The 25,647-nt window shown below is 43.2% G+C and overlaps 1 protein-coding gene across 1 annotated transcript in view; it reads right to left on the bottom strand.

Annotated features, from left to right (window-relative positions):
• LOC124034988 (DNA-directed RNA polymerase III subunit RPC2-like) overlaps positions 1–25,647 on the bottom strand; it is a 56,559-nt gene that overhangs the window by 4,176 nt on the left and 26,736 nt on the right. Inside the window, 9 exon segments of the mRNA XM_046348378.1 lie at positions 6,446–6,549; positions 20,464–20,606; positions 21,058–21,175; positions 21,424–21,582; positions 21,871–22,080; positions 23,732–23,859; positions 23,992–24,090; positions 24,297–24,371; positions 24,529–24,682. Coding sequence (XP_046204334.1) covers positions 6,446–6,549; positions 20,464–20,606; positions 21,058–21,175; positions 21,424–21,582; positions 21,871–22,080; positions 23,732–23,859; positions 23,992–24,090; positions 24,297–24,371; positions 24,529–24,682 — 1,190 coding nt within the window.

Below are 25,647 nucleotides of genomic sequence, written 5' to 3'. Positions count from 1 at the left end.
CTCTGACCTCTAATTTTAGCACATATAATCATCCTCGCCGGCCAACCATTGATGTGTCCTGTCCATGACAACGCTAGCCAATGATAAGGGACTACTGTCAACAAGGCAGATCAAAATAAACTGTATATAATTTTTTTTAAACAGAGACAGTCTAAGTGCTTAATTCAAGTTCTCGAATTCGCTTGACACCCAAAAAACTATGAAAACGTGCCTGATATTCCAAGAATTGATTAGTGTTGGGCCAGCGTTGGTTTAGTTTATGGTGTGATTAACATTGTAGCCAATATAGACCATGGCAATTGCTGTGGTGAGTGAGTGAGAAGCGCACCTGTATCGCTCACAGAACTAGAATAAGAAACACTTTCTTTGATCGTTCTCTCTCCCCCCTCTGCTCTGATAGACATGAGCCTGCAACTTTCATCCCTCCAATGTTGCACGTAATTTATTTCCTTATAGAATCATAGCCGTGGGAAGGGTGCTGGAGGTGCCCCAGCATGCTTGAAAAATTGAAATACATTTGCCAAAGTTAGAATTACTGCGGTCTGTTCAGAAGGAAATTCAATAATGCTTCTTAAATAATTGCCCAGCTGTGGATTGTGTTTAGCCCAATAACAAGGATTAGCCTAGTTGGGAACGGGCAGCAAATCTATCAGTGTCAAATGATGGGGCCGAAAAACAGGCTGACGTTTTTACATTCTCCCAACCAATTGTGCTATTTTGTTAGTTTTTTAACTTATTATGTACATAATGTTGCTGCCACAGTCTCTTATGACCGAAAATAACTTATGGACATCAGAACAGCGATTACTCACCGCGGACTGGAAAAAAACGTTTTCCTTTAACGAGTCCGACGAGAAGGATATCCTGCTTTCACGGGAACAGGCCCAGATACCCGCCTTTTGCATGAAGAAAAGATTGAGGAAAAGGGGAGCAGATCAGGCTGCCTCCTGAGAATCTGGAGGCGAGCGAGTAAACTCCCACCCGTTCTTCCTGCTAACGTGCAATCATTGGAAAATAAAATGTATGACCTAGGATTAAGATTATCCTACCAACGGGATATTAAAAACTAACATCTTATGTTCCCCTGAGACGTGGCTGAATGAAGACGCAGACAATAGAGCTAGCAGGATTTTCCATGCACCGGCAGAACAGAGACTCTACCTCTGGTAAGAGGAGGGGTGTGTGTGTGTGCATTTGTCAATAACAGCTGGTGTGCAATGTCTAATATTAAAGAAGTTTAAAGGTATTGCTCGCCTGAGGAAGAGTACCTTATGATAAGCTGTAGACCACACTGTCTATATTATTCGTAGCAGTCTACTTACCGCCACAGAATGAAGCTGGCACTAAGACCGCTCTCAACCAACTCTACAAGGCCAAAAGTAAACAAGAAAATGCTCACCCAGAAGTGGCGGTCCTAGTGGCCAGGGACTTTAATGCACTCGCTCAATTCGGAAGTGGTCAGATGACATTTCTTTACATTTTATTTCACCTTTATTTAACCAGGTAGGCTAGTTGAGAACAAGTTCTCATTTGCAACTGCGACCTTGCCAAGATAAAGCATAGCAGTGTGAACAGACAACACAGAGTTGTTGGTGGTAGGTGAAAATGGGTGGGCTATTTACCAATAGATTATGTACAGCTGCAGCGATCGGTTAGCTGCTCAGATAGCAGATGTTTGAAGTTGGTGAGGGAGATAAAAGTCTCCAACTTCAGCGATTTTTGCAATTCGTTCCAGTCACAGGCAGCAGAGTACAAGAACGAAAGGCGGCCGAATGAGGTGTTGGCTCTAGGGATGATCAGTGAGATACACCTGCTGGAGCGCGTCCTACGGATGGGTGTTGCCATCGTGACCAGTGAACTGAGATAAGGCGGAGCTTTACCTAGCATGGCCTTGTAGATAACCTGGAGCCAGTGGGTCTGGCGAAGAATATGTAGCGAGGGCCAGCTGACTAGAGCATACAAGTCGCAGTGGTGGGTAGTATAAGGAGCTTTAGTGACAAAACGGATGGCACTGTGATAAACTGCATCCAGTTTGCTGAGTAGAGTGTTGGAAGCAATTTTGTAGATGACATCGCCGAAGTCGAGGATCGGTAGGATAGTCAGTTTTACTAGGGTAAGCTTGGCAGCCTGAGTGAAGGAGGCTTTGTTGCGGAATAGAAAGCAGACTCTTGATTTGATTTTCGATTGGAGATGTTTGATATGGGTCTGGAAGGAGAGTTTGCAGCCAGACATCTAGGTACTTATAGGTGTCCACATATTCAAGGTCGGAACCATCCAGTGTGGTGATGCTAGTCGGGCATGCGAGTGCAGGCAGCGATCGGTTGAAAAGCATGCATTTGGTTTTACTAGCGTTTAAAAGCAGTTGGAGGCCACGGAAGGAGTGTTGTATGGCATTGAAGCTCGTTTGGAGGTTAGATAGCACAGTGTCCAATGACGGGCCGAAAGTATATAAAATGGTGTCGTCTGCATAGAGGTGGATCAGGGAATCGCCCGCAGCAAGACCAACATCATTGATATATACAGAGAAAAGAGTCGGCCCGAGAATTGAACCCTGTGGCACCCCCATAGAGACTGCCAGAGGACTGGACAGCATGCCCTCCGATTTGACACACTGAACTCTGTCTGCAAAGTAATTGGTGAACCAGGCAAGGCAGTCATCTGAAAAACCGAGGCTACTGAGTCTGCCGATAAGAATCTGGTGATTGACAGAGTCGAAAGCCTTGGCAAGGTCGATGAAGACAGCTGCACAGTACTGTCTTTTATCGATGGCGGTTATGATGTCGTTTAGTACCTTGAGTGTGGCTGAGGTGCACCCGTGACCGGCTCGGAAACCAGATTGCATAGCGGAGAAGGTACGGTGGGATTCGAGACGGTCAGTGACCTGTTTGTTGACTTGGCTTTCGAAGACCTTAGATAGGCAGGGCAGAATGGATATATGTCTGTAACAGTTTGGGTCCAGGGTGAGGGGGAGACATTGACGACATCATCCCCACAGTGACTGTACATACATATCCCAACCAGAAGCCATGGATTACAGGCAACATCCACACCGAGTTAGCTAGACCTAACGCTTTCAAGGAGTGGGAGACTAATCGAGACGCTTATAAGAAATCCCGCTATGCCCTCAGATGAACCATCAAACAAGCAAAGCATCAATACAGGATAAAGATTGAATCCGACTACACCGGCTCTGACAAGGATTGAAAACGATTACGGACTACAAAGGGAAACCCAGAGATGAGCTGCCCACTGACGCCAGCCTACAAGACAACCAAAATGCCTTTTATGCTTGCTTAGAGGCAAGCTACACTGAAGCATGCACGAGAGCACCAGATGTTCTGGATAACTGTGTGATAACGCTCAACAGGTCAACTTTCAAAGCTGCTGGGCCAGATGGATAACCAGGACATTTACTCAAAGCATGCACGGACCAACTGTCAAGAGTCTTCATTTACATTTTCAACCTCTCCCTTACCGAGTCTGTAATACCTACATGTTTCATGCAGGCCACCATAGTCCCTGTGCCCAAGGAAGCGAAGGTAACCTGCCTAAATGATTACCACCCCATGGCACTCACATCAGTAGCCATTAAGTGCTTCGAAAGGCTGGTCATGGCTCACATCAACAGCTTCCTCCGGACACCTTAGACCCACTCCAATTCGCATACCGCCCCAACAGATCCATCCAGATCCATCACTGACAATGATGAGATGGCCTATAGGGATGTCAGAGAACTGGCAGTGTGGTGCCAGGACAACAACCTCTCCCTCAATGTGAGCAAGACAAAGGAGTCGATCGTGGACTACAGGAAAAGACAGGCTGAACAGGCCCCCATTGACATCGACGGGATGTAGTGGAGCAGGTCAAGAGTTAAGTAACTTGGTGTCCACATCACCAACGAACTATCATGGTCCAAACACACCAAGACAGTCGTGAAGAGGGCACGGCAAAACCTTTTCCCCTCAGGAAACTGAAAAGATTTGAGGATCTGGGGACCCGACTAATGTAAAAAGGTTCTAGAGCTGCACCATAGAGTGCATCCTGACCGTTTGCGTCACCGCCTGGTACGGCAACTGCTCGGCATCTGACCTTAAGGTACCACAGAGGGTAGTGCGAACGGCCCAGTACATCACTGGGGCCAATGTTCCTGCCATCCAGGACCTAAATAATAGGCGGTGTCAGAGGAAAGCCCATAAAATTGTCAGAGACGCCAGTCACCCAAGTTAGACTGTTCTCTCTGCTACCGCAGGTTCCGGAGTGCTAAGTCTAAGACGAAAAGGCTCCTCAAAAGCTTCTATCCCCAAGCCATAAGACTGCTGAACAATTAATAAAAATCACCACCGGACAATTTACATCGACCCAACCCAACCCCCCCTTTGTGCACTGCTGCTACTCGCAGTTTGCTTGTTATCTATGCATAGCCACTTCACCCCCACCTACATGTAATCTCAACTAGCCTGTACCCCCGCACACTGACTTGGTACCGGTGTCCCCTGTATATAGCCTCATTATTGTTATTCTTAATTGTGTTACTTTTATTTTAGTCTACTTGGCAAAAAAATGTTTTACCAACAGTGCAGTTCAAGAAGAGTTAAGGGCTTGTAAGTAAGCATTTCATGGTGAAGTCTACACTTGTTGTATTCGGCGCATGTGACAAATAAAGTTTGATCTGAATTGAACAGCATGCAGACAAAAACAGGCCTTTTGCAATATTTCAAATACAGGTTGGGAAGCAAATGGATCCTACTGAAAAAAACTAAAATCGGCCTTTAGGCTACCAAGACAGAAGCTTCTTCCGACTTCCAAATAGGTCTATTGAGCGAACAGCATTATTTTACAAAGTAAAACAAGAGAAGCTTTTGGCACAAGCGAATTGGCCATCACTGGTGAGTGAGCTGCGCATCATTGGGTGAGTCAGTGAAACTGGAACTGTAATGTCCTCTTCATATTGTACAATATTTCTGTCTTTACACACCTAGGCCTAGACTATTGATGGAATCAAGACAAGGTTGTTTTTGTTGATCTCAGATTGTCAGTGTTAATGTAGCCTGTAATTTCAATCACTTGAGGTATTTAAAAAATATTCTGCTCAAGTCTCCAGTCTTCTAAAATGATGTAGAATTGCATGAAATGCGTTTCCCCAGACAACCGTCCTCTGCAAAACATGCTGCAGGCCGGTCTCGACAACAGGCTCAAACACTACTAACCTCTTACCACCTACGCAATAATCATGTGAAATGTAGTCGAGTGCTCAAAACAAACCCCCGACTCAGACATTGTAAGAGGCTTTCGCACACGGCACACTATATGGAAAAGAATCACGAAGATGGAAGGCGACAACAGCTGCCGTTACAATTTACATCTGCAAAGACATGGCCCCAATTTACACGGTCGAGAAATAGGGGTTTCGTGAGTTGGTGACAACACTCGACCCAAGGTAGCAAATTGATATGGGACACGTATTAATGCCAAAATAACATGCAAGCTCCCAGGGAAAAAAATTTTTTTAGGCCTCTATTCTGTTTGAATCTATAGTTGAAGGGTTTATTTACATTTTAGAATTTATACATTAATATCGTTATATGCTTAATTGAAAATTTGCACAAATGTTCTAAATAAATGGAGAAATAATCAAATATGAGTAAGTACCTTTTATTTGTTGAGTATAATTCAACATGTAATAAGAAAAAGGCCTTTACGTGTGGTCATTAAAAACATACTATTTATTCATTGAATTGACAGAAAATGTGCTATATCGTGATATGCATTGTTATCGGGATATGAGATTTGGGCCATATCGCCCAGACCTATAGTGAACAGTAAGATTGCCTGCTTACTGTTGTCAATGGACGTTATTTTTTAAATTTAACTAGGCAAGTCAGTTAAGAACAAGTTCTTATTTACAATGGCGGCCTACCCTGGCGACACTGGGCCAATTGTGCGCCACCCTATGGGACCACCCAAATCACGGCCGGAAGTGTTATAGCCTGGATTCAAACCAGGGACTGTAGCGACGCCTCCTACACTGAGATACAGTGCCTCATATCGCTGCACCACTCGGGAGTCCAAACCCAGCCAATGGACATGTGTTCTGGATTCCAATGATACTCCAGCAAATAGAGTAGGGGGAATAATGAGCACTTTGTCTAAAACAAAAGGGCCAATTGAAACTTGTGAAGAATGAGAGTTGGGCTTCTGCTTGTGTATCAAAGAAATTAAGTGGAGAAAGTGAGTGAGAGCTGTCGAAGGCTTTGGGGGCTAGGTTTTGAACTATAAACTCTTAACAAAACAATACATTTTTCGCACAAGTTAAAAGCCAGGTGAACCTTGGGATATTTTGATAACCAAACAGAGTCTGATCTCTCACATTCAGTTCCCATGAGTAGGTCCTTGTATCCCCCAAAGCAAAGAATAGGTGATGTTGAATTGTGTGGTGGTACCGTACCGTCATTCTGGAGGGGTAGCCGTGCGGGTTCATGATGATATCAGGGCAGATGCCCGAGTCACAGAAGGGCATGTCCTCCTGAGGAACGATAAGGCCACATACACCTGTCACAAACCACAGAGAGGGAGATAGAGTTAGAGGCCCAAATGTAGGTACAGATTATACTGGATATTTAGCATAAGCAAATCAGCATTTTTAATGTGTGGATGAAAAGTACCCACTGTAATCAATAAGATATGCTATAGTGAGTGAGTGAAGTGAGCTTGCAATGCTGAAGTGTCTTTATACACTTTAAGTCCATTTCAAGAGTTTCTAGCCACGTCTCTGAAGCGTTTAATTGCCAGCGGCTTGCGCTTTTAATTTCTGCCTCCGATTACTGCTTCTAGCGAAGAATGCTAAAAACACCAATAACCAAAGAAAAACCTGACACTTGCAGGGTAGTTCCACGCTAACCGTTACCCCCAGTGCAACACTTCTATGCTGCTGTGGTCTGATGGGGCCTTCTTTAAAGTCTCATGTGAGAAGGGCTCCAGACCACCAGTAGCTGCCTGGGACTGGAGGCCTTAAGTGTGAGTATAAATGTTTGCCCAGGGACCGAGGCACTCTTCCTTACCTGGCCAGATCAAACAGATTGTAGGCCCATTTGCTAATGAAAAATAAAAATAAAAAAGTGTGAGAAGAGCATGAGCAGGAAGTGGAGAAGTGCTTAACCTGACGGTGAGACCAGGATTACACACACACAGCGTTGTCAGTCCAGCCCAGAGAGGGATCCACTCAACAGGACATCAAAAAAAATTATTCAGTGCACAGGGGAAAATCCAGTCTGGCAACACACTCTAGGACCGGTTGTTCTCTAGATGGGGAATGACACTGCCTGGTTCAAAACGTCACGTAAACAAATGTTCCTGTAGTTGTGTGTATTATACATGAGGATAACAAAACAAAGTTAGAATATTACATAAAACAGAAATGCCTTTAACCCATTTTCCTGGAGTGACATATATCATTAAGATGTGGAGCAGTCATCCACTAGTGCATGAGAGCTTGCAGAGAGCATATCCTACTGACAATCTTTTAGGAAAAAAATATGAACTACTGGAACTTAGACTAAAAAAAATAACTGATGTTGGCACAAGATGGAGGGAAAGTTGGAGCATAACTAACGAAATGAGTTACCTTAACCGTATTGAATTTATTATACAAGAGACACAATTCACAAATTCTACAGCACAATGGCAGAGTCATGTCTTAAGTGTAAAACAAATAATAATTAAACAGTCCATGATTTATGAGAATGCTATAAAGTTCGGAAGTTGTGGGCAGAGGTAGAAAGTTGGCTGTCAGAAGTATTACAATATAAACATACTTTTAATCCATCTGTCTGCATATTTCAAGTCATATAGGGGTGTAGTGAGATACAATGGGCTGGATGACTCTAGTCATCACTCATATGGAAAAAATGTATAATAAAAGACAAACTCCCATCCTAAACACAACGGACAAATCTAAATGATTTATTATTAAATATTGAAATAGCATGGGTGACCAAGAAAAACTAACTGGTACAATTTAAGGCCACATGGCAAACAATAATGCATTGGGCAGATAATATTTAGACATTGTTCGAAAGGTCTAAGTTGTTGTTTGTTTATATAAGTGTGTATCTGGAGTGTAAAATATAAATGTACCAAAAAGTAAAACATACACAGTACCAGTCAAAGGTTTGGACTAGAGGTCGACCGATTAATCGGAATGGCCGATTAATTAGGGCCGATTTCAAGTTTTCATAACAAGCGGAAATCTGTCATTTCTGGACACCGATTTTGCAGATTTTTTTCACCTAAAAACACGTTCTTATTTTCAATGATGGCCTAGGAATGGTGGGTTAACTGCCTTGTTCAGGGGCAGAACGACAGATTTTTACCTTGTCAGCTCAGGGATTCAATCTTGCAACCTTACGGTTAACTAGTCCAACGCTCTAACCACCTGCCTCACGAGGAGCCCACCTGTTACGCGAATGCAGTAAGAAGCCAAGATAAGTTGCTAGCTAGCATTAAACTTAATCAATCATAATCACTAGTTATAACTACACATGGTTGATGATATTACTAGTTTATCTAGCGTGTCCTGCGTCACGTATAATCGATGCAGTGCACATTCGCGAAAAAGGACGGTCGTTGCTCCAAAGTGTACCTAACCATAAACATCAATGCCTTTCTGAAAATCAATACACAGAAGTATATATATATATATTTTTAAACCTGCATATTTAGCTAAAAGAAATCCAGGTCAGCAGGCACTATTAACCAGGTGAAATTGTGTCATATCTATTGCTTTCATTGCACGCAGAGTCAGGGTATATGCAACAGTTTGGGCAGCCTGGCTCATTTCGAACTAATTTGCCAGAATTTTACGTAATTATGACATAACATTGAAGGTTGTGCAATGTAACAGGAATATTTAGACTGATTGATGCCACCCGTTAGATAAAACAAGGAACGGTTCCGTAATTCCCTGAAAGAATAAACGTCCATCATCTCGAAAACAAGACAAGAGGAATACCTATGTGAGAATGCTGTTCATCGACTACAGCTCGGCATTCAACACCATAGTACCCTCCAAGCTCGTCATCAAGCTCGAGACCCTGGGTCTCGACCCCGCCCTGTGCAACTGGGTACTGGACTTCCTGATGGGCCGCCCCCAGGTGGTGAGGGTAGGCAACAACATCTCCTCCCCGCTGATCCTCAACACGGGGGCCCCACAAGGGTGCGTTCTGAGCCCTCTCCTGTACTCCCTGTTCACCCACGACTGCGTGGCCACGCACGCCTCAAACTCAATCATCAAGTTTGCGGACGACACAACAGTGGTAGGCTTGATTACCAACAACGACGAGACGGCCTACAGGGAGGAGGTGAGGGCCCTCGGAGTGTGGTGTCAGGAAAATAACCTTACACTCAACGTCAACAAAACTAAGGAGATGATTGTGGACTTCAGGAAACAGCAGAGGGAACACCCCCCTATCCACATCGATGGAACAGTAGTGGAGAGGGTAGCAAGTTTTAAGTTCCTCGGCATACATCACAGACAAACTGAATTGGTCCACTCACACCGACAGCGTCGTGAAGAAGGCGCAGCAGCACCTCTTCAACCTCAGGAGGCTGAAGAAATTCGGCTTGTCACCAAAAGCACTCAAACTTCTACAGATGCACAATCGAGAGCATCCTGGCGGGCTGTATCACCGCCTGGTACGGCAAATGCTCCGCCCTCAACCGCAAGGCTCTCCAGAGGGTAGTGAGGTCTGCACAACGCATCACCGGGGGCAAACTACCTGCCCTCCAGGACACCTACACCACCCGATGTTACAGGAAGGCCATAAAGATCATCAAGGACATCAACCACCCGAGCCACTGCCTGTTCACCCCGCTATCGTCCAGAAGGCGAGGTCAGTACAGGTGCATCAAAGCTGGGACCGAGAGACTGAAAAACAGCTTCTGTCTCAAGGCCATCAGACTGTTAAACAGCCACCACTAACATTGAGTGGCTGCTGCCAACACACTGTCATTGACACTGACCCAACTCCAGCCACTCTAATAATGGGAATTGATGGGAAATGATGTAAATATATCACTAGCCACTTTAAACAATGCTACCTTATATAATGTTACTTACCCTACATTATTCATCTCATATGCATACATATATACTGTACTCTACATCATCGACTGCATCCTTATGTAATACATGTATCACTAGCCACTTTAACTATGCCACTTTGTTTACTTTGTCTACATACTCATCTCATATGTATATACTGTACTTGATACCATCTACTGTATGCTGCTCTGTACCATCACTCATTCATATATCCTTATGTACATATTCTTTATCCCCTTACACTGTGTATAAGACAGTAGTTTTGGAATTGTTAGTTAGATTACTTGTTGGTTATCACTGCATTGTCGGAACTAGAAGCACAAGCATTTCGCTACACTCGCATGAACATCTGCTAACCATGTGTATGTGACAAATAAAATTAGATTTGATTTGATGATAGTTTCCGGATTCGACCAGAATGACCTGAGGCTCCCATTTCTGTGTGTTATTATGATATAATTAAGTCTATGATTTGATAGAGCAGTCTGACTGAGTGATGGTAGGCACCAGCAGGCTCATTAGCATTCATTCCAACAGCACTTTTGTGCGTTTTGCCAGCAGCTCCGCTGTTTATGACTTCAAGCCTATCAACTCCCGAGATTAGGCTGGTGTAACGACGTGATGTGAAATGGCTAGCTAGTTAGCGGGTTGCGCGCTAATAGCGTTTCAAACTTCACTCGCTCTGAGACTTGGAGTAGTTGTTCCCCTTGCTCTGCATGGGTAACGCTGCTTCGAGGATGGCTGTTGTCGTTGTGTTCCTGGTTCGAGCCCAGGTAGGAGCGAGGAGAGGTACGGAAGCTATACTGTTACACTGGCAATACTAAAGTGCCTATAAGAACATCCAATAGTCAACGGTTAATGAAATACAAATGGTATAGAAAGAAATATCCCTGTAATTCCTATAATAACTACAACCTAAAACTTCTTACCTGGGAATATTGAATACTCGTGTTAAAAGGAACCACCAGCTTTCATATGTTCTCATGTTCTGAGCAAGGAACTTAAACGTTAGCTTTCTTACATGGCACATATTGTACTTTTACTTTCTTCTCCAACACTTTGTTTTGCATTATTTAAACCAAATTGAACATGTTTCATGATTTATTTGAGGCTAAACTGATTTTATTGATGTATTATATTAAGTTAAAATAAGTGTTCATTCAGTATTGTTGTAATTGTCATTATTACAAATAAATACATAAAAATAATACAAAATATAAATACATTGTCCGTTTAAAATCGGTATAGGCTTTTTTTGTCCTCCAATAAATCGGTATAGTCGTTGAAAAATCATTAATCGGTCGACCTCTAATTTGGACACACCAACTCATTCAAGTTTTTTTTTTTTCACTATTTTCTACATTGTAGAATAGTGAAGACATTAAAACTATGAAATAACACATATGGAATTATGTAGTAACCAAAAGTGTTAAATCAAAATATTCACCCTTTGACAGCTTTGCACACTCTTGGCATTCTCTCAACCAACTTCACCTAGAATGATTTTCCAACCGTCTTGAATGCTTCCCCATATATACTGAGCACTTGTTGGCTGCTTTTCCGTCACTCTACGGTCCATCTCATCCCAAACATCTCAATTGGGTTGAGGTCGGGGGATTGTGGAGGTCAGGTCATCTGATGCAGCACTCCATCACTCTCCTTCTTGGTCAAATAGCCCTTACACAGCCTGGGAGGTGTGTTTTGGGTCATTGTTCTGTTGAAAAACAAATTATAGTCCTAAGTGCAAACCCGATGGGATGGGGTAATGCTGCAGAATGCTGTGGTAACCATGCTGGTAAAGTGTACCTTGAATTCTAAATAATTCACTGACAGTGTCACTGGCAAAACACCCCCACACCACCTCCTCCATGCTTCACAGTGGGAACCACACATGCCGAGATCATCCATTCACCTCGTCTACGTCTCACAAAGAAACAGCGGTTGGGACCATCAGGCCAAAGGACATATTTCACCAGTCTAATGTCCATTGCTCGTGTGTCTTGGCCCAAGCAAGTCTCTTTTTCTTATTGGTGTCCTTTAGTAGTGGTTTCTTTGCAGCAATTCAACCACGAAGGTCTCCTTCACGCAATCTCCTCTGAACAGTTTATGATGAGATGTGTCTGTTACTTGAACTCTGAAGCATTTATTTGGGCTGCAACTAATGAACTTATCCTCTGCAGCAAAAATAACTCTGGGTCTTCCTTTCCTGTGGCGGTCCTTATGAGAGCCAGTTTCATCATAGCGCTTGGTTTTAGCGACTGCACTTCAGATAAAAAGGAAAATATCAAGAACTTTAAAAGTTGACTGACCTTCATGTCTTAACTTCTTGGTGACCGGCAGCAGTATTTTCACGTCCGGATGAAATGCATGCCCAAATTCAACTGCCTGCTAATCATCCCCAGAAGATAAGATATGCGTATTATTAGTAGATTGGGATAGAAAACACTGAAGTTTCTAAAACTGTTTGAATCATGTCTGTGAGTTTAACAGAACTTATTTAGCAGCCGAAACCCTGAGGACATTCAGATTTTTTTTAAGTCACTCTTTTCAATGAGGTTTCATTGGGAATCCAGATTTCTAAGGGACCTTCTTGCAGTTCCTATCGCTTCCACTGGATGTCAACAGTCTTTAGAAATTGGTTGAGGTTATTCCTTTGTGTAATGAAGAAGTACGGTCATCTTGAACGAGGGTCACTTGAAGTGTACTGTTAGATAAAGGCGCGTGACCAAAAAGCATGCTACAGTTAGTTTTACTCCTGTATTGAACACAGATCATCCAGTCTTCAATTTTATTGATTATTTATATTAAAATATACCTAAAGTTGTATTACAAAAGTAGTTTGAAATGTTTTGGCAAAGTTTACAGGTAACTTTGAGATATTTTGTAGTCACGTTGCTCAAGTTGGAACCGGTGTTTTTCTGGATCAAACGCGCAAATAAATGGACATTTTGGATATATATTGACGGAATTAATCTAACAAAAGGACCATTTGTGATGTTTATGGGACATATTGGAGTTCCAACAAAAGATGCTTGTCAAATGTAAGGCATGAATTATATTTTTATTTCTGCGTTTTGTTGCATGTGTGATTTAATTAATGAAAGTTAGATTTTTACAGTAATTTATTTGAATTTGGCACACATTTTCCCTGGCTTTAGGCCAGGTAGGACGCTAGCGTCCCACATATCCCAGAGAGGTTACAGTAATGGACAGTCATTTCTCTTTGATTATTTGAGATGTTCTTGCCATAATATTTTAAAAATAAATAAAAAAGGGGTATCTTCTGTATACCACCTCTACCTTGTCACAACAAAACTTACTCAAATGCATTAATGAAGAAATTCCAAATTAACTTTTAAAAAGGCACACGTGTCAATTGAAATGCATTCCAGTTGACTACCTCATGAAGCTGGTTGAGAGAATGCCAAAAGTGTGCGAAGCTGTCATCAAGGCAAAGGGTGGCAAATTTGAAGAATCTCAAATATAAAATATATTTTGATTTGTTTAACACATTTTTGGTTACATGATTTTTTTTACACAAAAAAAGTACAAATAAACTAATGTTTGTTCTATGTCAAATCCTATTATTTTTCCAATGTTAGAACTAATTTATAACATTCTTCCAGCAGAATTCTCCATGATCTTGATTTGGTGGAGCTTTGTTGAGTCACATATGTTCAACCATGATTCATCAATGTTAAGGTCCTCCTCCCATTTCTTTTTAACATAGTATGGAATACCAGAGTAGAGATTTGAAATAGTTTGTTACTCCAAGTTGTATGTGTTAGTGAATACTTGGATTAATTTGAGGTGCTTGAGGGTCAATCACTTTTATCTCCCTTAAGAAATAGTGTCGAACTTGTAGGCATCTGTAAAAATCTTGCTTATCTAAGCCATGTTCTTTACTTAGGTCCTGGAAGTTACCTTGGATCCCATTCCTTATAATTGTACTGAATGATGATGTGATGCCTTTCTGCGTCCATTGTTGAAATCTGCTGTCCTGAGTTGCAGGGATGAAGATTCGTATTCTGAATTGCACCATCACACCAGAGGTCTCATTGGGCTGACCCAAAATAATATTTTAGGTTTGGTAAGGCCACACCCCACAGTTGTTTGGTAATTGTAATGTTGTATATCTAATTGTTGGTCTCTTACTGTTCCAGATAAACCTTGATATCCATTTATCCCATTCACTAAACTGTTTAGGTGGGATTTCTATGGGCAGTGATTGGAACAAATGCAGTAACCTCGGCAGGATGTTCATTTTGATGGTTTCAATTCTACTACTAAGATCCAAGAGAAGTGAATTCCACCTGTCCAGGTTCTCATACATTTTCTTGTTGATGTGATAATTCATGTAATAAAGTTTGGCTGTATCTCTTGGTAGATATACTCCAATATATTTAATGGATGAAGAGGTCCAGTGGAAGTTACACCTACTCTTCAGCTCTTCCTGTGGGGTATAATTATATACAAGGGCTTGGGTTTTGTGTACAGTTGTGGCCAAAAGGTTTGAGAATGACACAGATATTAATTTCCAAAAAGTTTGCAGCTTCAGTATGTCTAGATATTTTTGTCAGATGTTACTATGGAATACTGAAGTATAATAACAAGTGTCAAAGGCTTTTATTGACAATTACACGAAGTTGATGCAAAGAGTCAATATTTGCAATGCAGCCCATTCTTGCATAATCAATGCTTGGAGTTTGTCAGAATTTGTGGGTTTTTGTTTGTCCACCCGCCTCTTGAGGATTGACCACATGTTCAATGGGATTAAGGTCTTGGGAGTGTCCTGGCCATGGACCCAAAATATCAATGTTTCGTTCCCCGAGCCAATTAGTTATCACTTTTGCCTTATGGCAAGGAGCTCCATCATGCTGGAAAAGGCGCTGTTTGTCACCAAACTGTTCCTGGGTGGTTGGGAGAAGTTGCTCTCGGAGGATGTGTTGGTACCATTCTTTATTCATGGCTGTGTTCTTGGGCAAAATTGTGAGTGAGCCCACTCCCTTGGCCCAAACAATCGGAAAGGGGATTCAGAGAAAATTACTTTACCCTAGTTCTCAGCAGTCCAATCCCTGTACCTTTTGCAGAATATCAGTCTTTCCCTGATGTTTTTCCTGGAGAGAAGTGGCTTCTTTGATGCCCTTCTTGAAACCAGGTCATTCTCCAAAAGTCTTTGCCTCACTGTGCATGCAGATGCACTCACAACTGCCTGCTGCCATTCCTGAGCAAGCTCTGTACTGTATCCCGCAGCTGAATCAACTTTAGGAGAAGGTCCTGGCGCTTGCTGGACTTTCTTGGGGGCCCTGAAGCCTTCTTCACAACAATTGAACCTTGAAGTTCTTGATGATCCGATAAATGGTTGATTTAGGTGCAATCTTACTGGCAGCAATATCCTTGCCTGTGAAGCCCTTTTTGTGCAAAGCAATGATGACGGCACATGTTTCCTTGCAGGTAACCATGGTTGACAGAGGAATAACAATGATTCCAAGCACCATCCTACTTTTGAAGCTTCCAGTCTGTTATTCGAACTCTACCAGCATGACAGAGTGATCTCCAGCCTTGTCAACACTCACACCTGTGTTACCAAAATAATCACTGACATGTCAGCTGGTCCTTTTGTGGCAGGGCTGAAATGCAGTGGAAATGTTTTTTGGGGATTCAGTTCATTTGCATGGCAAAGGCGGACTTTGCAATTAATTGCAATTCATCTGATCACTCTTCATAACATTCTGGAGTATATGCAAATTGCCATCATACACACAGAGGCAGCAGACTTATAAAATGTATATTTGTGTCACTCTCTAAACTTTTGGCCACGACTGTACGTTAAGCACATACACTGAATACGTTCTAAATGTTTGTAAAATATCCATCAATCTAGGTACACTTGAGCCTGGGTCTTTAAGGAATAACAGAACGTCATCAGCATACATGCATATCTTATGTTCACTGCCTCTTATTGTTATTCCCTCTAAGGTTGGGTCCTGTCTTATTGCCTGTGCTAATGGTTCCAGGGACAAGGAGAAGAGTGTGGGTGAAAGATTACAGCCTTGTCTTGCCTGTCGCTCTTTTTTTATTTTTTATTCGTGACTAATGTCCATTTATCTTTATTCTAGCAGTCAGACATGAATACAGTGATTTGATGCACTAATCACTTCTTTATGAAACCAAATAATTCCAATACTTGGAATAGGTAATCCCTTCCCACTGAATCAAATGCTGTTTCTGCATCTATTCTGATTAATATTGCACGTGTCTTATTCTGAGTAATGTGGTCCATGACATGTAGTGTTCTCCTTATGTTGTCCTGTGTCTGCCTATTTTGATGAAACCAGTTTGATCTCCGTCAATCAATTCTGGGATCAATTCTCCATTATTTTGGCTATTATTGATGCATATAGTTCATAAGCCATGTTAAGAATTGCGATAGGTCTATATCTATCAGTGGTGTGGGGGCTGTGCTTTGGCAAAGTGGGTGGGGTTATATCCTGCCTGTTTGGCCCTGTCCGGGGGTATCATCGGATGGGGCCACAGTGTCTCATGACCCCTCCTGTCTCAGCCTCCAGTATTTATGCTGCAGTAGTTTATGTCGGGGGGCTAGGGTCAGTTTGTTATATCTGGAGTACTCCTGTCTTATCCGGTGTCCTGTGTGAATTTAAGTATGCTCTCTCTAATTCTCTCTAGGACCTGAGCCCTAGGACCATGCCTCAGGACTACCTGGCATGATGACTCCTTGCTCTCCCCAGTCCACCTGGCCGTGCTGCTGCTCCAGTTTCAACTGTTCTGCCTGCAGCTATGGAAACCTGACCTGTTCACCGGACGTGCTACCTGTCGGAGACCTGCTGTTTTCAACAGCAGGAGCGGTAGAGATACTCTGAATGATCAGCTATGAAAAGCCAACTGACATTTACTCCTGAGGTGCTGACTTTCTGCACCCTCGACAACCACTGTGATTAATATTATTTGACCATGCTGGTCATTTATGAACATCTTGGCCATGTTCTGTTATAATCTCCAACCGGCACAGCCAGAAGAGGACTGGCCACCCCACATAGCCTGGTTCCTCTAGGTTTCTTCCTAGGTTTTGGCCTTTCTATGGAGTTTTTCCTAGCCACCGTGCTTCTACACCTGCATTGCTTGCTGTTTGGGGTTTTGGGCTGGGTTTCTGTATAGCACTTTGAGATATCAGCTGATGAAAGAAGGGCTATATAAATACATTTGATATATGAACTGCATTCCATCTGATCTTTACCCACTTTTGGGATTACAGACATGGCCTCTCTCCACGATGGTGGAAGACCCCCCCTGCCGTAGAGTCCAATTAAAGCAGGCTTTAAGTAGAGGTGTTAGTTGTTCTCTGAAGGTCTTTAACCATTCTGAAGGGAAGCCATCAGTGCCTGGAGACTTGTTTACTTTTAGTTGAGATATTGCTTTATTAATTTTTCCGGTGGATATTTCTAAAGCAAGTATCATTTTGCTCTGTCCCAATTGAGGGGAGATCAAATGAGTTCAAAGAATGCTCTATTGTCTGTGAATCTGCCTTCTCTGGTTGCTTGTACAGATGTGTAACATGATTCAAATGCATTCTGTATTTCATCTAATTTACATGTGTTCTTCTTTGATTTGGGGTCTTTTATTTTGAAAACGGTTTTCTGTGCTGCTTGTTTCCTGAGTCTCCATGCTAGTAATTTGGTAGCCTTTGAGCCTGCTTCATAATATCGTTGTTTCAGGAACATGAGCTTTTTCTCTACTTCTCTATAAATCTGGTCAATTTCCTCTTTTACCTTTTGAATCGCTCGTAATAAGAGGGTCTTTGTATGGACTATGAGACCGTTCTAATGTTTCCTGTAATTTCAGTAGTTTCTGTGCTTTAATCTTTTTCTTGAGAGATGATGTGGCTATGATCTTTGCTCTAATAACCGCCTTAGCTGCATCCTACAATATAGCAGGAGATACTTCCCCGTTATCATTATTCTCCAGATAGATGTTCAATTCTGTCTTTATTGAGTCCTTGAAATCTGGATCATTCAGCATGCTTGTAGTAAGTCGCCATATAGTATTTCTTGGTTTGCCATCAAGGTGTAGAGTAAGGTAAACTCCATTATGATCTGATAAGGATTGTAGGATCTGGCATAGTGACTTTAGCCTGTGTCTATCTGCATTGTACATGAAAAAGTAGTCTAACCTGGAGTATTTAGTGTGGCGGGTGTGGATGTCACACCATACATCAAGCAGTCCCAAATCCTATTTATCTTTTTAGCAACTAGAGACTCATTTTCCTATTTTGATTTGTGCTGTCCAATTGAGTTTAAAATCCCCTCCACAGCCATAATAACAGTGAAGACAAAACTACAATGTAGAAAATAGTAAAAATAAAGAAAAACCCTGGGTAGAGAGGGGGGAGAACAGTTGTAAAGAAAAATGAAGACTGGAAAAGGGCAGAGCAACAGGCAAGAGGACCAAGGAGAGAGAGGAGCAGGCAAGAGAGATAAATGAGAGAGGGAGAGACTAGTTCTCATAGCAGACATCCTTGGTGTTGTTGGTTGTGTGTGAAAGTGAATGATAAAAGAGGCATATAAAATCAGACAATGCAAGACAACAGTGATGGTCTAGAGGCCTCAATCACACACCCTATACAGGTCCACACTGGCAGCAAGGACAATGCGCACACAGCACTCAACAACCCCCACCCACCACCCCTGGCCTGCACAGCCAACATCTTTGTGTGGTAAATAACTAACTTATTCTGCTGACCAGAGAATATGAGACGAGTCATGAGCAGTGGCTTCTTGCTTGCTGAGTGGCATTTCAGGTTAGGGCGATATAGGACCCGTTTCCTCCAGCATCTTCACAAGGTCCTTTGCTGTTGTTCTGGGATTGATTTGCACTTTTTGCACCAAAGTACATTCATCTCTAGGAGACAATGAGTCTCCTTCCTGAGCGGTATTATGGCTGTGTGGTCCAATGGTGTTTATACTTGTGTACTATTGTTTGTACAGATGAACGTGTTACCTTCAGGCGTCTGGAAATTGCTCCCAAGGATGAACCTGACTTGAGTGATTTCTTTCGATTTTCCCATGATGTCAAGCAAAGAGGCATTGAATTTGAAGGTAGGCATTGCAATACATCCACAGGTACACCTCCAATTGACTCAAATGATGTCAATTAGCCTATCGAAGCTTCTAAAGACATGACATTTTCTGGAATTTTCCAAGCTGTTTAAAGGCACAGTCAACTAAGTGTATGTAAACTTCTGACCCAGTGGAATTGTGATACAGTGAAATAATCTGTCTGTAAACAATTGTTGGAAAAATGACTTGTGTCATGCACAAAAGCAGATGTTCTATCCGACTTGCCAAAACTATAGTTTTTTAACAAGAATTTTGAGGAGTGGTTGAAAAACGAGTTAATGACTCCAACCTAAGTATGTAAACTTCCAACTTCAACTGTATATGCACCACGTCGTTGTGCTCTCCCTCACTCTGCTGTGTGTGCATCTTGCTAGCTGTCACTCAAATTGTAAGAGGCTGAAGCTCATTGGCAAACCTCTAGGGGGCTGGCCCATGTAAATTACTACTTTGAGACATTTGCCACTACAAAGCTAATTCCATCCCAACAGTATAGTCAGCCAGAACATAACCCTCCTAAAGATGGCTGCAAAAACATCTCTTCAGCCCCAAATAACTGTTCGGTGCAGTAACACCAAACAACCCAAAACATCCCACCACTGCCACAGTACAATATTACCATTTCTTCACTCCAGCCTTTCCCAAATGCTAGGCCTAAGCCCTTGGAGACCCTTCACTCCTCCTGTAAGAGACAGTGGACATAGTCACGGGACTATACTGACCGGTCTGCCCCAGCAGCGATCCCTTTAATGAAGTGAGTAAATTATGCACGGCGCCAGTTGGCTTTCTGATTAAAAGCATCATACAGGCCTCATCTAGAGGGAGGTGCAGCAGCAAAATGGTGGTTGTAAACATTTTTCCCAGGAGCGGCAGTGTACTGCTAAGGTCTAATACATTTGCATAGTCTGGCGCAGGACAAAGAGCCAATTAAATGAAAAGAAGAACCCCTCTAAAAGATGAGGAGAAGGGGGCGCTGACTCACACAGACACACAGATTGTTGCAAAGGAATGTCCTATTTCAGTTTGTAAACAATGTGTAATATGCATGCCCTCTAGTGTCAGAGTTCATGCAGATGTCTCAGGCCTTGCCCCCCCCATGAGTTACGAATATGGCTTGTCCCACCTAGCGACGTTAAGATGAATGCACCAACTAAGTAGCTCTGGATAAGAGCGTCTGCTAAATGACTAACATGTAAATGGCTCGGAGGGTAGATCAGGGAGGGTCAGTTGTACCTTTCTGTCCATGCCGACTGCTGAACTTGTCTCCTATCTCTGGTCTCCTGGTCTGTCTCAGCAGGATCTTGATGAGGAAAGCATCGTCTGCGTTGGAGGAGATCATCACCTTCTCGATGTAGGAGTCTGTGGAGCCCTTGTAACTGTAGACAAGAGAACAGAGGTAACAGCTGACCTGATCTGACATGGCTGAATATGTGAAGAGCGGACCTGAAAGGACTGGGTTGTTTACCATCATATGGGGGAAACTAAGTATTTTGCTCAAAGGTCAGAAGAGATGGTAGCAGGGCCGGGACAAAAACAGTATCGGGATACTAATTCGTATCGTGCAAAGGAAACAAAAACATCAAGAGATTTAACTTTTTTAGGAAGACAGCCCTAAAATGTTGGAAACAGCACGTTTTTAAAACAGGACCAAGAAGTGAAGTCTGTTTGATGTTAATTTTTTTTGCCATTTTGCAATATTGTGATAGTGGTATAGTCATAGCCCTAGGTAGATGAGGAACGAACGTTATATTAATAGTTCAGGGAGTTTGTGGTATTGTTAACCAGTGGTATTGGGGGGGGGGTGATGAGAGGAGAAGGCACACCCACCTAACGGGCACATCTCTGTACTGGGGCTGTCCTGGCTGGGCACTGCCCTCCAGTGGTGTCTGGGTGACAGTGGGCATGGATTTGTTCACCAGCACCTGCTTATTCTCCACCTTCTCACCTGGGAGACACACAATATTGATGAATTCCATATTTACTAATTCTGTATGCATGAATATCAAATCAAATACATCAAATGTTTTAGGATATTTTATACATAAAACATAAATACATCCTTCAACACGTTTCCATGTGGAGATAAAGATGTAACCAAATGGTTGCAATAATCAAATGGGTGACAGTGAGATTCTAGAGTAACAGAGCGGGTTGAGTCCTTCTCCAGGAGTCCTGCTGAAGGGTGCTACTCACCAGGGCAGCAGATGCCGTCAGCATCCAGGATACTGTGCCTCCAGATGGGCTTGCGTGTGGCCGCATCCAGCATGGGACCCATCACCTTGTCAAAGGTCTGGTTGGTGTAGCGCCTCAACGTGCACTTAGCGTTCTTGTAGACCAGGCATCTTCCAAATCCTGAGGCAGAATAAATGGAAGATGAGGGACAGAGAGTTCAGTATCGCAAATAATTATTTATACCAGTACTTTTTGTATTTCAGGACAGTAACAAGAGCACTACATCTAAAATACATCAATGACTATGTTCAGAAGAGGGCAGCAGCCAGGAGGCCAGCAACCAGGAGAGCAGCAGCCAAGAAGTTATTGACACTTGTAATTTAAACACATTACATTGTATTGAGAGTACATTGCTATTTTTTCGTCAAATTTTCCTTCTTAGCCTATAGACATAGATCAGTAACTCACCTCTGTCTAGAGAGGCCTTGTTGAGGATCAGAGCATCCTCTATGTCGTAGCCGCTGTAGCTCATCACAGCCACTGTGGCGTTCTGGCCCGCAGGCAGTTTCTCAAAGTCTATCAGCTCTATGGTTCTAGTCTTGACCATGGGCTTCTGAGGGTAGCCCAGCAGGTACATCAGAGTGTCTATACGGTTCCTCTGGTTATAGCCAATCGTACCTGACAGGAGAAACCATGGAAATAAAATTACAATGGACTTTTTTAAACGTATTCTTCAAAACGTAAAATATTTGTTTACTCAATTGTCTGAGAAATCATTCAAAACTCATTCAGTATATCTTAAGAACAAAGAATAAACAAAAGTAATTACAAATTTTCAATTTAAGGAAACATATTTAAATCCCAGATTTATTCCATTGCGTGTGCGTCTTAACCAAACAGTGTATCACATCAGAGAGTATCCTAAAAGTGGACGAGTGGTTTTAATCCTGCTTCTCCAGAGGCCCGGGGTTGAACCAGGGCCAGCTCCCTGGTACAAACACAGTGGAGAGGAGATGGGCAGGCCATGGAATAATGGCTGGCCTACCTGGAGGAGTGGTTTTTAATCCTGCTTCTCCAGAGGCCCGGGGTTGAACCAGGGCCAGCTCCCTGGTACAAGCACAGTGGAGAGGAGATGGGCAGGCCATGGAATAATGGCTGGCCTCCCTTGAGGAGTGGTTTTTAATCCTGCATCTCCAGAGGCCCGGGGTTGAGCCAGGGCCAGCTCCCTGGTACAAACACAGTGGAGAGGAGATGGGCAGGCCATGGAATAATGGCTGGCCTCCCTGGAGGAGTGTTTCTCCAGAGGACCGGGGTTTTCCAATCTTGTTTCTCCAGAGGACTTGTTTCTCCAGAGGACCGGGGTTGAGCCAGGGCCAGCTCCATGGTACAAACACAGTGGAGGAGATGGGCAGGCCATGGAATAATGGCTGGCCTCCCTGGAGGAGTGGTTTTTAATCTTGTTTCTCCAGAGGACCGGGGTTGAGCCAGGGCCAGCTCCCTGGTACAAACACAGTGGAGAGGAGATGGGCAGGCCATGGAATAATGGCTGGCCTCCCTGGGGGAGTGGTTTTTAATCCTGCTTCTCCAGAGGCCTGGGGTTGAGCCAGGGCCAGCTCCCTGGCACAAACACAGTGGAGAGGAGATGGGCAGGTCATGGAATAATGGCTGGCCTCCCTGGAGGCCTTGACATTTGTCAAATGCTATTACTTCACAATTAGGCAACAGAGCCCTGTGATAATAGGCCCCTGGTCACACACACATATTAGCACATGTATAGGCCTGGCTACACAAAACAGACACAGCAGAGGATTTTAGGCCAAATATAGTCCTAGTCGCAGTGTTTTTGTGTAAAGATGGGGAGGGAGAAGGAGGGGGGTGAATGGAGGGAGGAGGATGGGGGTGACTGGGCTCGTGTGAATGCTATTGGAGTGATTTGGAGAAGTTTTGGTTCAGGGAGCTCCTGGGCTCCTCTGTGGTCTCTCCCTCACAGCTGAGCACACTGACCTCCTGAGCACACTTAACAGCAGACACAATGAATTGCTAATGACACTGGGTGACTAGCAGGGAAAGGCCTCTGCACACACAGAACACAAAGGAGGGCCTACGTAGGCACCTCATGTTTGGATGTCCATGTGCAGATACAAAAACACTCCATCACACACACAAAGTGCATTCTGACAAGAAATGTGTTCACATCGGTACACACTGCTCCCGTGGAGGATGTCTGAGGAGTCCTGATGCCTGATCAAAGGTGCAGCTTAAAAACAGCCACCTTCTACAGACGAAGCAGAGGAACCAGCAAGTCTGAAGAACTGGAGAAGTGTCTCACCCATGGCCTGCTTGCCCATAGCACACTGGTATGTGTTCCTGGGGGACTGATTGTGATGAGGGTAGGGGATCAGACCAGCACAGACCCCTAGTAGTGTGAAGGGCTCAATCTCCAAGTGTGTAGTATCCCTATGTACAAAACAAGAACATTGGGACTGAGAATTACATCTAGCAGCAGAGACTATATTGAGTACATATGAAAACAACTAGATCAGAGGGGCCTAACGTGTCAGACAGTATAGAGCCATGGCCAGAAGTTACTTATTAATCATGTGCTCATAGAGGGCGATCTGACAGTCATTCTCCTCGTTCACGTCCAGGTACTCCACCAAGCTCTCATGGAGGAAATCCTCAAAGGTTCTGACAGAAACAAAACAGAAAGATCATCAACACAAGCATTTCAAAAAGCTCACAACGTCCACCACTAATGTAAACATTTTGAACCTCTAGCAAGTACACTGGGCTGAGCTTAAAATCCAATCATATACAAGCTAAATTCATTGGTGGCAGATGCTAGTTTCTTTGTATTGAATAACGTTAGCTGTATGAGATAAAACGGAGCCCACCTGTATCCCTGGGTCAACTCCTCGATGTGTTTGTTCTTAACCATTGGCTGTCCTTTCTTCACAATGATATACGGTCTGGCAGGAGCAAGAACATCAGTTTAAAAATGAGTTAAACTCACTTAAACCTTCAGAAATGTGTTGAAAACGTTTTGGTGCTGAACCCAGGCTGTGTTATAACTCTGCTCCATGCACAGACAGTGGCGGGGTGTCATGTCGTCCCTGATGCCCCTACCTGCAGAGGCGTCCTCCATCTGAGGAGACGTAGACACAGCGGTCGGTTAGGTTGGTGGAGATGGACACAAACTCGTTGATGAATCCAGCCCGTCGCATCAGTCTGAAGGTGTACACCAGCCTTTGGTGGTCCCGGATCACCCCCAGGATGTTACCTGTGAAGGATGGACACACCCAGAGAGACCGACTTTGAGGCACAGAGCTCCATACACTAAATACTTACGGACTTGACTTTATTAGGGGTTGTTTGACAGGGACAATGCAAGGATCAACATTTCTCTAAATGTGTCAGATTTACATCAGCTGGCACATTTGCCTCTGCAGCCCCCCCTGGACTACAGATGAACACACCCACACACAGAAATAATGCATAATCCAGGACTTGGAGCTTGCCACTGAATAAATCCGATGTGTGCAGGGCCACAGACTCCAGCAGGGGATCTGGGCATAATATGAAACTTGAAGAAACGGAGGAGCCACAGTGTGGAAGGGTTTGCGAGCACTCTGGTACTTTGACACCTGCTGTTACTAATGAATAAAGCCTGGTTAGTCAGTCAACATAATTTGACAGTTATCATTGGCTAGAAAAACAGACACTAATTAAAGGAACCAGTCCAGTCTTTCTCATGGCGCACTAGTAGCACTAACTGAATAGCTTATCATCAAAACAACATATGCATTCCGGAAACTGGACGTTCCATGTTCTTTCCCTTCATGTTTGAGGCATTGTATTGAAAAGCAGAGGAAGGCTTAAGATTTAAGTAATCAAACAAGGGAAAAGCCAACAGCAACAACCATCTTGGCTTGAAAGCCTACTGCTGGTTATGTGTAACAAGCATTTACAGTGCCTTGCGAAAGTATTCGGCCCCCTTTAACTTTGCGACCTTTTGCCACATTTCACGCTTCAAACAAAGATATAAAACTGTATTTTTTTGTGAAGAATCAACAACAAGTGGGTCACAATCATGAAGTGGAACGACATTTATTGGATATTTCAAACTTTTTTAACAAATCAAAAACTGAAAAATTGGGCGTAAAATTGATTTGCCCCCTTAAAAATACTTTGAAATATTTTGCTGCGATTACAGCTGTAAGATTCTGTCCCATGTATCTTGAGTTT

The sequence above is a fragment of the Oncorhynchus gorbuscha genome, linkage group LG01 (genome assembly GCF_021184085.1).
Source record: "Oncorhynchus gorbuscha isolate QuinsamMale2020 ecotype Even-year linkage group LG01, OgorEven_v1.0, whole genome shotgun sequence".
Classification (NCBI taxonomy): Eukaryota; Metazoa; Chordata; class Actinopteri; order Salmoniformes; family Salmonidae; genus Oncorhynchus; species Oncorhynchus gorbuscha.
The sequence above is the reverse complement of the archived record's forward strand: the minus strand, read 5'-3'. Positions and strand labels throughout refer to the sequence as shown.